Raw genomic sequence first — 15,053 nt, forward strand, 5'->3', positions numbered from 1 at the left:
CTCACACTTTCCAACATTATACTCCATCTGCCAAATGTTTGGCCACTCACTTAGCCTGTCTATGTCCTTTTACAGATTTTTTGTGTCCTCCTCACACATTGCTTTTCCTCCCATCTTTGTATCGTCAGCAAACTTGGCTACATTACACTCGGTCCCTTCATCCAAGTCATTAATATAGATTGTAAATAGTTGGGGTCCCAGTACTGATCCCTGTGGCACCCCACTAGTTACTGATTGCCAACCCGAGATTGAAATATTTATCCCGACTCTCGTTTTCTGTTAGTTAGCCAATCCTCTATCCATGCTAGTATATTACCCCCAACCCCGTGAACTTTTATCATGTTGCAGACAACTATAGACCAGTTAGTGTAATGTGGGCAAACTCTTTGGCCTAGAAATTGAGGAACACCCCTGCCGGTAACATTGGTGGCCAAGGATAACGGCCGCCGGACAAGAGAGCGTAGGCAATACTGGCATTTTGGTACTGCCTTTTCATTATCAGTGTGGCGATTTTCTAATGTAATGTGCTCTTTGCATCGCTAATCTTAGGAGGCCAAAGGTCGCTTCTGTCTCCCGCTTGCAGTGAGGGGAAACGGGGAAGAAAGGAGCGACCCGAACAGTTGCTGTACATGCTCCAAAAATATGGCAACATGTTGATGAGAAATAGGAGGGTTTCAGGAGCATTAAAGATCCTGAGGAGTCTGGCAGGACTTATAAGGATGGACACGGAACTTCAAACGCCTCCTTTGCCAAGGTTCTTCTTTTAAACTTTCATTTTTTGCCCATTGGTGGTGGCGGTGGCGGGGGGCGGCGGACAGGTACAGGTGCTGAAGGGTTGCATTTTCTGGCAGCTTTCCGGGAGGACTGCAGTGTTTGTGGGTCAGTAAATCAATGGGTGAACTCCAATACAACGATTGAAATATCTCTGATCATGATCTCTTTTATCTGCATTCATGTTATAAATAAACAAAAACAAAAAAAGCGACAAACATCGGGTGGCAGCCAATATTTTTGGAGCATGTACAGCAACTGTTCGGGTCGCTCCTTTCTTCCCCATTTCCCCTCACTGCAAGCGGGAGACAGAAGCGACCTTTGGCCTCCTTCTGAGATTAGCGCTGCAAAGAGCACATTACACTAGAAAATCGCCACACTGATAATGAAAAGGCAGTACCAAAATGTCAGTATTGCCTACGCTCTCTTGTCCGGCGGCCGTTATCCTTGGCCACGAATGTTACCGGCAGGGGCGTTCCTCAATTTCTAGGCCAAAGAGTTTGCCCACATTACACTAACTGGTCTAGAGTTGTCTGATTTATACTTCTCTCATTTCTGGAACAAGTGTGTTATAGCAGCTACTCTCCAGTCCCATGGCATAATTTACATATTTAATGAGCATTGAAAAATTGTTGCTCAAGTCTCTGCTATCTCCTCTGATTTCATTCAACAGCCTAGTGTGACATCATTCGTACCCAGTGGCTTATCTACTTTGAATTCAATCAATTATTTCAAAACCATAATGCATTTATTATATTTTTCTCCCCTTTTTCCAGCATGCAGTCTCTAACATAGCAAAAATTAGATAACAGGCCATGTTCAAGCACGTAGAAAGGATACTTTCTGTTCCTTATCACCCAAAATGATATCAAACCTAAACAGTTCAGGAATGATGTGAAGAAGTTGAAGAATAACTTCTTCACACAAAGAGTGATTAATACTTAAAATAGTCTTCCAGGTAGGTAGTGGAGACAAAGAAAATCTGGCGTCATTCAACATGCGGTTACGTACTTTTACGGAGGGAGCTGTCGGTTTTTATGGAAGGATGAGCTAGATGGATAGCAGGTGCCCTCATCTGTACTTATTTTTCTGATCTTTGTGAAGGGGTGAGTGCACAATTGCATTTGTCTAAAAAGCATCACACTTATCTATTATGATTCTGTACATCTCTCAATGTCCATTTTGAAAAATTGCCAAATGTATGTCACTTTTAATGCTCATACAGGAACATATTCTAAAACATAATTTGGTATTACATAAAGAATCGGCAAGTGCCATTTTTCTAAAATGGTAATTTTTCTACTATTGTAACTTTACCAAGTACTGCAGTATGTAAACATTTTCATTTTGCCCTAAAGTGTATATTTGGAATAGAATACCTTTTTCGGCCATTGAGCAAGTCATATAGTTGGCCACAATATATCTCGTAGAAGCTTATCCAGATGAAAAGTGCTCTGTCTGGCTCAGAGATCTGTAGCTGCATGAAAATGTCCTCAGCAGCAAGTGCATATAGCCCTGGATTTCGATAAGTTCCAATCATGGTATGAGTTTTTCCAGCTCCTGTCTGTCCATATGCAAAACAAGTTGCCTTTCCACTAAGGAGTTAAAATGAGCAAAAACAAAAAAGGTGCAAAACATGAATTCACACGTAGAATTTTTGATTGGCAAATGTGGACTGCACACTCTCTCCCCATAGAGACACACTCAACTTACATAGGTCCAGAGAGCTTAAGCACATCATCAGCCATAGCATTCTAGAGCCAACGCAACCTCAGAGATCTTGCCTCTCTTCTTCCATCCCCTCCCCAAAGACAGAAAATTTACAAAAGACTCGTACAGCTACTCCCAATGCTGATTGGAGCTGAAAACTGGTGTTACCATGTGGTGTTACCATGTGGTATAAACATATGGAGTAACTTTCCTCTCAAAAATAAATTGACTAAAGTAGTTGATCAATTAGGATTTATCATAATTTGCACTAGTTTGAAAATTATGTGCAACATACACCCGAATTTCTCATCTGCGCTGTTGGAGGCTGAGGATCCCTACTGGCAGCACAAAGTTGGAACATGCCCCCTATTCAGTGCATATGATACCAGAATCCTCACATCATCAAGGAGTAGACAATGATGCAGATAGATACTGAAAAGAGTGGTATGTTTTTATATATCGTTTTGAAACCTACATATATGGATCAATCAATAATTTAAGTGTTTTTTCTCTGATTGATCCTGGTGAGGAATCCCACCCGTCAAGAGCACACATCACAAATCTCAACTATTGGCAGATGACACTCCCCAGAAGCAAAAATTACGATACAAATGTTCTCATCACAGTCATCCACATTCTCAAATCAAAATACTCTGAATTATATTACATAGCACTTTGTAGGTGATAAGATTTCTTGTCCGATGAACGTGGTTTAAAAACTATGCTAATGAGGGGGAAATGTGTCAGTTTTTCATTGCATATTGAGAAAGTTACAGTAGTTTTAGAAAATAACATATGTATACATAATTTATATACAGAGTAATTTAAAGTGTGGAAGCATGTACTTCCTGTTTAATCACCCTTAATCATTTCCTCTTGTCACACTATTAAACTTACCTTTATCATATTTACTTTGGAATTAGTCCTTCCAGTTGGGTTTCCTGGGCATGTCGTGTCATGGTGCAGTTCTTCACAGCACCACCTGACTGAGGCTCACTAACTGCAGACTCTCATCTAACGATTCCATTTGCTGCCTCAATAAATGTCTCTCATGTTGCCCAGGCCTTTCTCCCTCCTGACCTGGCCCTTGACCCCAGATGCTATGAGGTGGCCTCTTATCTACTTGGGCCTGGTTACTAGTAGAATCCCATAGGGATCGATATTAGGACAGTTGTTCCTTTCAGTCTTTATTAATGATTTGGATTAAAGGTGTTGGGGAACTGTCATATACATGCTGGTGCGGGCTTTGAAAAAGTTATCCAATTAGTCCCACTCCCTTGCTCTTTCCCCATAGCCCTGCAGATTTTTCCCTTTCAAGTATTTATCCAATGCCCTTTTTGAAAGTTACTATTGAATTTGCTTCTACCACCATTCAGGCAGTGCATTCCAGATCCTGATAACTCACTGCATAAAAAAATTCTCCTTAACTCACCTCTGACTCTTTTGACAATTACCTTAAATCTTTGTCATTTGGTTACCAATCCTTCTGCCACTGGAAACAGTTTCTCCTTATTTACTCTATCAAAACCCTTCATTATTTTGAACGCCTCCATTAAATCTCCTTTTAACTATCTCTGCTCAAAGGAGAACAATCCCAGCTTCTCTAATCTCTCCACATAACTGAAGTCCCTCATCCCTAGTACCATTCTACCATTCTTCTGCACCCTCTCTAAGGCCTTGCCTTCCTAAAGTATGATACCCAGAACTGGACACAATACTCCACCTTGGGCCTAACCAGATCTTTATAGAGGTTTAGCATAATTTCATTGCTTTTGTACTCCATGAGGCCGACTTTGATGAACCTGCCGCCGACATTCATCTGCTCAAACCGCCCAGTGCCACTTTCTGCATGGCCTGGAGCGGATAGCCGATGCGCCAGATTGGTGCGGGCGGGAGCCGGCGGCAGTGGACCGCTGCGTGGGGGCTGCTCTGTCCTGAATGGTGAGTGTCAAGATCCTGTAAAAAAAAGTTAAGTGGAATGTTTTAAAATTATTTCTTTACAGGTACTTACCTGGATGGGGTTCCCTGAAGGTCCTCAGCTGCTTTTTTTCTTGTTGGTGATGATTTTTATTTTTGCCACAGCGACCCTCCATGGGCCTGACTCCATCCTCGGCGGCACTCGGGCGGCAAGCGCCTCTACCGCTGAGCAGGAGATATCCCACCCGCTGCCGCCCAGACCTCGGCGATGAAAACCCCAGCAAAAGTACCGTCTGGTACCTTGGTGGCCATTGGCAGCACTTGGGCGGGTAGAAGCCTTGACCAAATTTGGCCCCTATGCCTCCACTTATAAAGGACATGCTTATTTGTACTGCAAAAATGGCCACCATGCTCAACCGTTTATGATTGATCCCCTTGTAGGATAAGCCACACCCTGAAGTGTCACAGGAATGTGTAACTGGAACCGCCCATCCCAAGGTCTCACTGACTTTGCAAATCGTAACTCAATCCACTTTGACTTCCTGAAGCCAGAGAGGACAGAGCTCCCCAGAAGACAGCAAGGGCCAGCCAAAGTGCCTTAACCCAGTCCAAGTGCATGCCTCCCCCAGCCGAAGTGCCTTACCCCAGTCCAAGTACATCCCTCCCACCAACCCCCCACCCCCGCCCCACTCCACCATAGATGGAGCAGGTATTGTGTATGGATTGTTAACAGGTTAATTGGGTATAAAGTGAATAGTGACAGTGTCGTGAATTCTGGACATCATCCACTCCAACGATGTCCCTTGTCGGGGAGTTGGAAGAACATGAGTTCCCTCTCTCCCTTCCAATCCCCCCACCCGGGTCTCTCGCACCGCGCCCCCCCTCTCCGCACCCGTGTCTATTTCCCCCAGTCTCTCTCTCTCTCTCACTCACTCTCCATCCCCCCAGTCTCTCTCTCTCTCCCCCCAGTCTCTCCCTCTCTCTCTCTCTCCCCCCAGCCTCGGCTGTCCACAGGCCCGCTCATCACCACGGCCGCCGCTCTAGGCTGCGCGACGGTCTTCTCGGCTGCCCGAGAGGGGTGAGTCTCGGGGGGGGGGGTGGGGGTAAGAGTCTCGGGGGGGGAGGTGGGGGTAAGAGTGTCGGGGGGGGTGGGGGTAAGAGTGTCGGGGGGGGTGGGGGTAAGAGTGCCGGGGGGGGGTGGGGGTAAGAGTGCCGGGGGGGGGGGGGGGTGGGGGTAAGAGTGCCGGGGGGGGGTGGGGGTAAGAGTGTCGGGGGGGGGGGTGGGGGTAAGAGTGTCGGGGGGGGGGGGGGGGGGGAAAAGAGAGTCTGGGCCTCAGCAGAGTCTCAGGCCACAGATCCTGCTTCTTGGCAACACGTGAAGGGAATGATTCGTAGCCCAGGAGGGGATGGGGGTGGAATTTGATGGGGCAGGGCTTATCAAATGTCTGTCAAAAAGAGCTTGGAATGAAGGACTTCATCAAAGGCCAATATTTCAAAAGCTTGTGGGGGTGGAGGAGGGGTTGGGCGGCTGGTGCTGGACAAATGCATGTCTGTCAAAAAAAAGTGCAGTACAAATAGTTACTACTATTTATAAAGCCAAGGACTCCGTATGCTTTTTTAACAGCCTGCTCAATTTGTCTTGTCACTTTCAAAGATTTCTGTACGTAAAAAACCCGCAGTTCTCTGTTCCTGCGCCTTTAAAATTGTACCATTTAGTTTATATTGCCTCTCCTCATTCTGATTTCCAAAATGTGTCATTTCACACTAATCTGCACTAAATTTCATCTGCCATGTGTCTGCCCATTTCACCAGTCTGTATTATAGAATCAATGGGCCCAAGTTTCCACATGATTCGCGCCTGATTTTTAGGAGCAACTGGTGGAGAACGGACTATCTTAGAAATCGCAATTCTCCACATTTTTTTTTCTGCAGTTCTAGTCAGGTAGAACAGTTCTAGTTTAGAACAGAATTTTTTCTTCAAAAGGGGGCGTGTCCGGCCACTGACGCCTGATTTGAAAGTTTCCACAGTGAAAATGTACTCCAAACTAAAGTAGAATGGAGCCAGTGAAGATTTTTGTAGAACTGAAAAAACCTGTTCTACACATTAAAAAATCAGGCGCAGATTACAAATTAGGCGTCCAGAACGAGGTGGGGGGGGAAGGGAAGTCATTAAATTCGACAATAAATCCTTATTTATACTTCTACAAATATTATACAAATAAATCCAACCTGAATAAACATTTATAAGCCAAGAAAAGATTAAATAAACCATCTTCCTACCTGTGTGAAAGTGCTTCAGCCAGGGAGAATTCTGCAGCCGTTCGTGCCGCTGAGCGGGAGGGGGGGGGTGGGGGGAGAAAGCCGTTCGTGTCGCTGAGTGGGAGGGAGAGAGAGAGAGAGAGAGGGAGGGAGGGAGGGAGAGAGAGAGAGAGAGAGAGAGAGAGAGGGGAGGGAGGGGGGAAGAGAGAGAGCGGTGGGGGGGGGGGGGGGGGAAGGCAGTCCGGGAGTCGGGTCGGGGAACAGGAGTGCGAGTCGGGTCGGGTCAGTCGGGGGGGGGGGTGAGGAGCGGGTGTCGGGTCGGGGTGGGGGGGGGGGGGGGGAGGAGCGGGTGTCTGGTCGGCGGCGGGGGGGAGAAGCGGGTGTTGGGTCGGGTCTGGTCAGCGGGGGGGGGGGGGGAGAGCGGGTGTCGGGTCGGGTCTGGTCGGCGGGGGGGGCGGGTGTCGGGTCTTGTCGGGGGTGGGGAGCAGGAGCTGGCCGTAGGAGGAGCCTTATTCACACAGCCCCAGTGAGGCCATTCAGCCAGGGCTAGGGGCTGCGTGCTTCGGGCCCCTCCCACACAGTTCGGCGCCTGGAGCTACTGCACTTGCGTGCCGACTGTAGCGCGCATGTGCAGAGGTCCCGGCACTGTTATCAGCGCCGGGACCTGGCTCCGCCCCCCCCCCACGGCTCGTGCTGGCTGTGCCGAGGGCCAGAGGACCTGTAAGTAGGTGGAGAATACCGAGGATTTTTTTAGGCGCCGTTTTAGGCACGAAAAACGGGCGCCCAGCTCGGAGGGGCGCCCGTTTTTTTTCTTGTGGAAACTTGGGCCCATAGAAATTTACAGCATGGAAGGAGGCCATTTCGGCCCATCGTGTCCTTGCTGGCCGGCCAAGATCTATCCAGCCTAAATCCACTTTCCAGCTCTTGGTCCATAGCCCTTCAGGTTACGGCACTTTAAGTGCACATCCAAGTAGCTTTTAAATATGGTGAGGGTTTCTGCCTCCACCACCCTTTCAGGCAGTGAGTTTCAGACCCCCACCACCCTCTGGGTGAAGAAATTTCCCCCCGTATCTCATCTAATCCTCTCCTCAATTACTTTAAATCTATGACCCCTGGTTGTTGAACCCCTCTGCCAAGGGAAACCGGTCCTTCCTAGCCACTCTATACAGGCCCCTCATAATTTTATACACCTCAATCAGGTCTCCCCTTAGCCTCCTCTGTTCCAAAGAAAACAGACCCAGCATCTCCAATCTTTCTTCATAGCCAAAATTATCCAGTCCAGGCAACATTCTTGTAAATCTCCTCTGCATCCTTTCCAGTGCAATCACATCTTTCCTGTAATGTGGTGACCAGAGATGCACACAGTACTCTAGTTGTGGCCAAACCAGTGTTTTTTTATACAGTTCAAGCATAACCTCCTTTCACTTGTATTCGATGCCTTGATTTATAAAGGCAAATATTCCATATGCCTTCTTTGTTCCTCTACACTTTTCAGTGTCGTACCATTTAATGTGTATTCCCTTGCCTTGTTAGGCCTCCCCCAATGCATTATCTCTCACTAATCTGGATTGAATTCCATTTTCCACTGTTCTGCCCACCTGACCAGTACATTGATAGCTTCCTGCAGTCTGCAGCTTTCTTCATTATCAACCACACAGCCTATTTTAGTGTCATCTGAAAACTTCTTAATCATACCCCTAACATTTAAGTCCAAATCATTGATATATACCACAAACAGCAAGGGATCCAGCACTGAGCCCTGCGGAACCCCACTGAATACAGCCTTTCAGTCACAAAAACACCAATTAGCCATTACCCTCTGCTTCCTGCCTTTGAGCCAATTTTGGATCCAACTTGCCACTTAGCCCTGGATCCCATGGGTTATTACTTTCATGACTAGTCTGCCATGTGGGACTTTATCAAAAGCTTTGCTAAAATCCATATACATTACATCATAGACTCTGCCCTCATCGACCCTCCTGGTTACCTCCTCGAAAAATTGAATCAAGTTAGTCAGACACAACCGTCCCTTAACAAATCCATGCTGACTGTCCTTGATTAATCCATGTCTTTCCAAATGAAGATTTATCTTGTCCCTCAGGATTTTCCCCAATAATTTTCCCACCACCGAGGTTAGGCTGACTGGCCTGTAATTACTCAGTCTATCCCTTTCTCCCTTTTTAAACAAAGGTACAACATGAGCAGTCCTCCAGTCCTCTGGCACCACACCTGATGGTCAAAGCTTCAGCTATTTCCTCTTTTGCTTCTCTTATAGACCGGGGATACATTTCATCCGCGCCTGGGGATTTATCCACTTTCAAACCTGCTAAGCCTCTTAATACTTCCTCTCTCACTATGTTTATCTCATCTAATATTTCACACTCCTCCTCCCTCATTGCAAAGACTGCCTCACCCCTCTCTTTTGTGAAAACGGATGCAAAGTATTCATTAAGAATCCTATGCACGTCTTACACCACCACACACAGACTTCCTTTATGGTCTCTAATAGGCCCCACTCTTTCTCTAGTTATCCTCTTGCTCTTAATGTATTTATAAAACATCTTTGTTTTCCCCTGATTTTACTTGCCAACATTCTTTCGTGCTCTCTCTTTGCTTTCCTGATATCTTTTTTAATTGCACCCCTGCACTTCTTATACTCTTCGAGCTTCTGCAGTGTTGAGTTCCCGGTATCTGTCATAAGCTTCCCTTTTTTTCTTTATTTTACCCTGTATGCCCCTTGACATCCATGGGGCTCTAGATTTGTTAGCCCCACCCTTTTTTTTTAAGGGAAGATACTTGCTCTGTACCCTCAGGATCTCCTCCTTGAAAACATCCCACTGCTCTGACACTGATTTGCTATCAAGTAGCCGTTGCCAGTCCACTTTGGCTAAATCCCATCTCAGCTCAGCAAAATTGGCTTTACCCCAATTAAGAACTTTTATTCCTGGTCCCCCTTTGTCTTTTTCTATAACTACCCTAAATCTTACTGAATTATGATCACTAGCACCAAAATGCTCTCCCACTGATTGGAGCATGGGCAGATGCAGCAGGAGCGGCGAGAGGGGCGAAGGAGCGACGAGAGACTGTGGAGGGGTGTGATCAGGGCCCAGGGGAGGCGTGAGTTCGGGGCCAGGGGACCAGGGGCAGCACGGGCCAGCCCACACTGCGATATGTGTGCGCACTAGGTCCATGCAGCAAAGCAGATCTCTAGTTATCTTGGGTAATCCTTGCCACTGGACCAAGACCTAGCTCTGTCAAGCCGTGTGGTGGCTGGTGTGCAACGGCCACCACACATTAAAAAAATCCACACACAGGCATCTTCCACCCTTGAAGATGTAGTTCGGGTTCTTCACTCGAAACACCTGTGAACTCATCCTTCTCTTGGCGTGGAAGCAAGTCATCCTCGTTTCGAGGGACTGCCTATGATGATGATGATGCTCTCCCACTGATACCTCTTCCACCTGCCCAGCTTCATTCCCTAAAACTAAGTCCAGAACTGCCTTCTCCCTTGTTGGGCTTGTTACATACTGGTTAAAGAAGTTCTCCTGAATGCATTTTAGGAATTCCGCACCCTCTGTACCATTCACACTAACTTTTTCCCAGTTAATATTAGGGTAGTTGAAATTCCCCACTATTACAGTTCTATAGTTTTTGCACTTCACAGCAATTTGCCCACATATTTGTTCTTCTATCTCCCTCTGACTGCTTGGGGGTCTATTGTACACTCCCAGTTGTGTGATCGCCCCTTTTTTGTTCTTTAATTCAACCCATATGGCCTCGTTTGATGACCCCCTCTAACATATCATCCCTTCTCATAGCTGTAATTGTTTCTTTAATCAATACTGCGACCCCCCCGCCCCCCACCTCCTTTTTTACTACCCTCTCTATCCCATCTGAAAATCCTGTAACCAGGTATGTTGAGTTGCCATACTTGCCCTTCTTTCAGCCATGTCTCAGTAATCATCCTCATCATCATAGGCAGTCCCTCGGAGTCGAGGATGACTTACTTCCACTCTAAAAATATGAGTTCTCAGGCAACAGAGAAGTCCAATGTGGGGCAGACAGTGGCTCAAGGAAAGGGTGGGTGGGGAACCTGGGTTGACGCATGCTCCTTCCGCTGTCTATGCTTGGTTTCTGCTTGTTCTCGGCGATGGGACTCGAGGTGCTCAGCGCAGCGCCCTCCCGGATGCTCTTCCTCCACTTTGGGCGGTCGTGGGCCTGGGATTCCCAGGAGTTGGTGGGGATGTTGCACTTAATCAAAGCGGCTTTGAGTGTGGCCTTGAAGTGTTTCCTCTGCCCACCTGGGGCTCGCTTGCCGTGTCGAAGCTCCGCGTAGAGCGCTTGCTTTGGGAGTTTTGTGTCGGGCATGCGGACGATGTGGCCCATCCAACAGAGCTCATCGAGCGTGGTCCTCTGTAATAGCTATATCGTACTCTCAAGTGTTATCTGTGCTCTCAGCTCATCTGCCTCATTTCCTATATTCCTTGCATTGAAGTATATACTTAGTATTGCCCAACTCCCCTGTTGTTTATTTTCCAGCCCTCGTTTCCTCTGTCTTCCAAATTCACTTTCTGTTTCTACTTCTCTGCTGCCCAATTTCAGCTTTGCTTCTCTCCCTACTGAATCTATTCTCCGGTTCCCATCCCCCTGCCAAGCTAGTTTAAACCCTCCCAAACAGCACCAGCAAAACCTCCCACAGGGATACTGGTCCCGGCTCTGTTGAGATGCAATCCGTCCGGCTTGTACAGGTCCCACCTCCTCCAGAAACGGTCCCAATGCCTCAGGAATCCAAAGCCCTCCCGCCTGCACCGTCTCTCCAGCCACGCATTCATCTTCTCTATCCTCCTATTGCTGTACTCACTAGCACGCGGAACAGACAGTAATCTGGAGATTACTAGCTTTGAGGTCCTGCTTTTTAATCTCTCTCCTAGCTCCCTAAACTCTGCCTGCAGGACTTCATCCCTCTTTCTACCTATGTCATTGGTACTGATATGGACCGCGACCTCTCCCTCTCCCCCTAGAATGTCTTGCAACCGCTCGGTGTCATCCTTGACCCTGGCACCAGGGAGGCAACATACCATCCTGGTGTCACCTCTGCGGCCACAGAAATATCTGCCTGCTCCCGTGTCTATTGAATCCCCTATCACTTTTGCTCTTTCATTCTTTTTGTCCCTCCCCACCCGCCCCGTGCAGCTGAGCCACCAGTGGTGCCGTGGACTTGGCTCTGGCTGCACTCCCCAGAGGCACCATCGCCCTCACCAGTACTCAGAACAGAATACTGGTTTGAGAGCGAGGTGGACTCGGGGATCTCCTACACTACCTGCTTAGGACTCCTCTTTTGTCTGGTGGTTACCCACTTCCTCTCTGCCTGCACATTCTTAAGCTGCAGGGTGACCACCTCCTGAAACGTGCTATCCACGAAATTCTCAGTCTCGCGGATGCACCGCAGTGACTCCAGCCGCTGCTCAAGCTCCAAAATACAGAGCTCGAGTTGCTGAAGCTGGAGACACTTCCTGCACATGTGGTCGTCCAGGCTGCGCAAAGCGTCCAGGACTTCCCACATGCCACAGGATGTGCGTTCCATGGGACTGAGTTGCCCTGCCATGCCTCGAGTTAATAGACTCGGAACTATTGAGCAGAAATAAATTCTAAAACTTCGCAAAACACACCCAGCAGCAATCATCAATCATTTGATTTGATTAATGAGGTTTTTTAAAATTAGAAATATCACTTATCTATGTTTATTTTTTAAAATTGATTTTAATCTTTCCCAAATACCCACTCTTTCCAAATTCCCAAATAAACCACTCTGCTTAAGTCCACTCCCTTTAAGATCGCTCAGTGCAAACCACTCTGCTCTGAAAAGCTGTTGACTTTGATACTCTTTAGAGCTACACCCAATTTACAAGTATTGACTCAGCTCCCCTATTCTCTGTGATTAACACCTTTCAAGACAAAACACTTACAGCTGACTGACAGTTAACTGCCACTGGCAGGCAACTTCTGTTAACTAGTTTAAAGTTCTAGGTCTAAATCAAAATGTTAAACTAGATTTCACTTTGTACAGCTTCTACTTACCCAATACTTACCAGAAATTCCCACTCTTTCCAAATTCCCAAATAAAGCACTCTGTTTAAGTCCACTCCATTTAAGACCGCTCTGTGCAAACCAGTTAATTGTATGTCCTTCGAAGTCTGCTACTATCCTCCTCACTGTATACTACTTTTCAGAGTTTCGTGTCAGGAAGTTGTTTCTTCTCATAGAGGGTAACCAACCTCTGAACCAAGTTGGCAGCTTGTGCAGTGAGTTTGGATTCGCTGCGTGTTCAAAAGGAAGCTAGATGAGTTCTGATGTCACAGCTTCCAAAAGGGTAGTTGAAGCATTGGGCAATGTGTCTCACGGTCACTGGTCCCCTGGGACTTGTCATGATCACCTTCAAAGGTCAGGGAGGAATGTCCCACATTTCTTTTCCTTGAATTGAAGTAGGATTTTTTCCTCTAGTTTTCTGCTTCTCCCTGATCCTATAGCCACTGGTCAAGAAGAGATGTGTTAATAAGAACATAGAATACAAGAAATAGGAGGAGGGATATGGCATACGGCCCCTCGAGCCCGCTCGGCCATTCAATATGATCATGGCTTATCTTCAACCTCAACTCCACTTTTCCACCAATGGTCATGATGCTCAAATGTACCATGAGAAAAGTGGGACAGACTCGATGGACCAGCTGGTCTTTACCAATGTGTAATTTTCATGGCATGCTACTCCCCACCTAATCTAATTTTGCCCAGAATCTTGAGGTGGCCTTTTCACCGGTAACTCCCAAGTACATTTCTTGAGGTGGCTTTTTCCTCCCATACCACCAGGACTGGAGCTCCCACCCCTGTCAACTGCTGCTTTTTCCTTGCTAACCAGGAACTAGCTTTTAAAATGCACAAGATTTTGCTATTTGAAATGCAGTTTGTTATTAAAATAATAATAGGTGCTTCCAATTATTTTAATAACAAACTACGTTTCAAATAAAAGGGCCATTTCCAGCAACATCTTTTGGAAGCCTGTTTCTTCATTTAAACCTGGGGGAAGGGGAATTAATGACTTCAATCTATTGCCTCTCTCCCACCCTCCTGTAATCCCCATCCCCACTGCCTAGACTTTCCTCCCACTCCAATCCATCTTACTTCCCTTCTCACCATACCTTTTCTTCCCAACACTCCCCGAACATTTCTAGTCACTCCTGCCCCCGACCTCAAATGCCCCACACTAGCTCCCATTCCCTACTGCTACATCTCACTGTTCCCAACCTCACTCAAAACCGTAACTTACACCCTGTTCGCCATTCACCGCCGATAAATACCCTTATTTCCACATTGCTAACTATGACCAGTTCTTACTGCGTATTTGCTAAGATCCACCTCCCATTTCTCCCAGTCAACAATCTCAGTGCTCAATGTTCCGACACTTTAATACATCCATCCCAGTGCTCTCAGCACTACAACATCCCAGCAACCCATTTGAAACTTCCCAACACACTTTTCCAGTCCTCCAAATACCCAAAACTATCATCCCATTGCGCCAACACCCAATGACGTATTTCCCAATACTCCCACGCCCCAATTTTCCTCTGTTCTTCCCACCCCTCACTATAAACCTCCCACTATTCCCAGACCTTAGACCACCCTCCAAACACTACCACCCCCTAATACCAGTACTGCACACTCCTACCTACCTACATACAATATGAAGCATCTTCCCTATGACGGCCTCTGCATCCTGTACTTAAAAAAAAAGGAAAACATTGAATTCAATACATACCTTAACAGGCATATATTAATTATCGAGGCCTCAAATGTACAATTTCAATGAAAATGTAGACATAATCACAATTTAAACCTGAAAAATAGTGTTTACAACTCCATAATATTTTGAATAATTAAATAATATTTTTATTACAATCACCAAAAATCATTTGCCATGATCATGCATGAAGCAGCATATCCTTTGACTTAGTATGAATAATGCCATATGAAATCCATTAGTAAATGTATAGAAGAAAAGCAAATGATGACAACAATGATGAAATAAAAGTAACATACCCGCTGAAAACATGCTGAATGAGAGGGTAAGCAGTCTTCAAGTACACGTCATAATTGGTACAAGTCTCCTCAAATACTTCATCAAAATAAAAAACATGCTGAAAATGAATCACATACTGGATTTAAGTTAAAAAAATTAAAAACTGGAATGGGAAATGATTGGTTAGAGGATTTCAATCAGAGATTGATAGCACGTGTAAGGGATTAGAGCTCCTGCAGCTGACTGATAATGAGACTCGGGTATGAGATTGAAAACCTAGTTAAAATAAGTCGTGGGAAAATACCTTTTTCATTCCACAGAGCTG

General features: G+C 46.3%; 1 protein-coding gene across 1 annotated transcript in view; it reads right to left on the bottom strand.

The window, feature by feature from the left end:
- The window catches only part of LOC139239443 (kinesin-like protein KIF24), a 148,480-nt gene that overhangs the window by 71,681 nt on the left and 61,746 nt on the right, over positions 1 to 15,053 (bottom strand). The window contains exons 4-5 of the mRNA XM_070868192.1: positions 14,749 to 14,846; positions 2,151 to 2,366 (exon numbers count right to left, since the gene is read on the bottom strand). Of these exons, the coding sequence (XP_070724293.1) occupies positions 2,151 to 2,366; positions 14,749 to 14,846 (314 nt within the window). The remainder of the gene's footprint in view (positions 1 to 2,150; positions 2,367 to 14,748; positions 14,847 to 15,053) is intronic.

Source organism: Pristiophorus japonicus, chromosome 2 (genome assembly GCF_044704955.1).
Source record: "Pristiophorus japonicus isolate sPriJap1 chromosome 2, sPriJap1.hap1, whole genome shotgun sequence".
Lineage (NCBI taxonomy): Eukaryota > Metazoa > Chordata > Chondrichthyes > Pristiophoridae > Pristiophorus > Pristiophorus japonicus.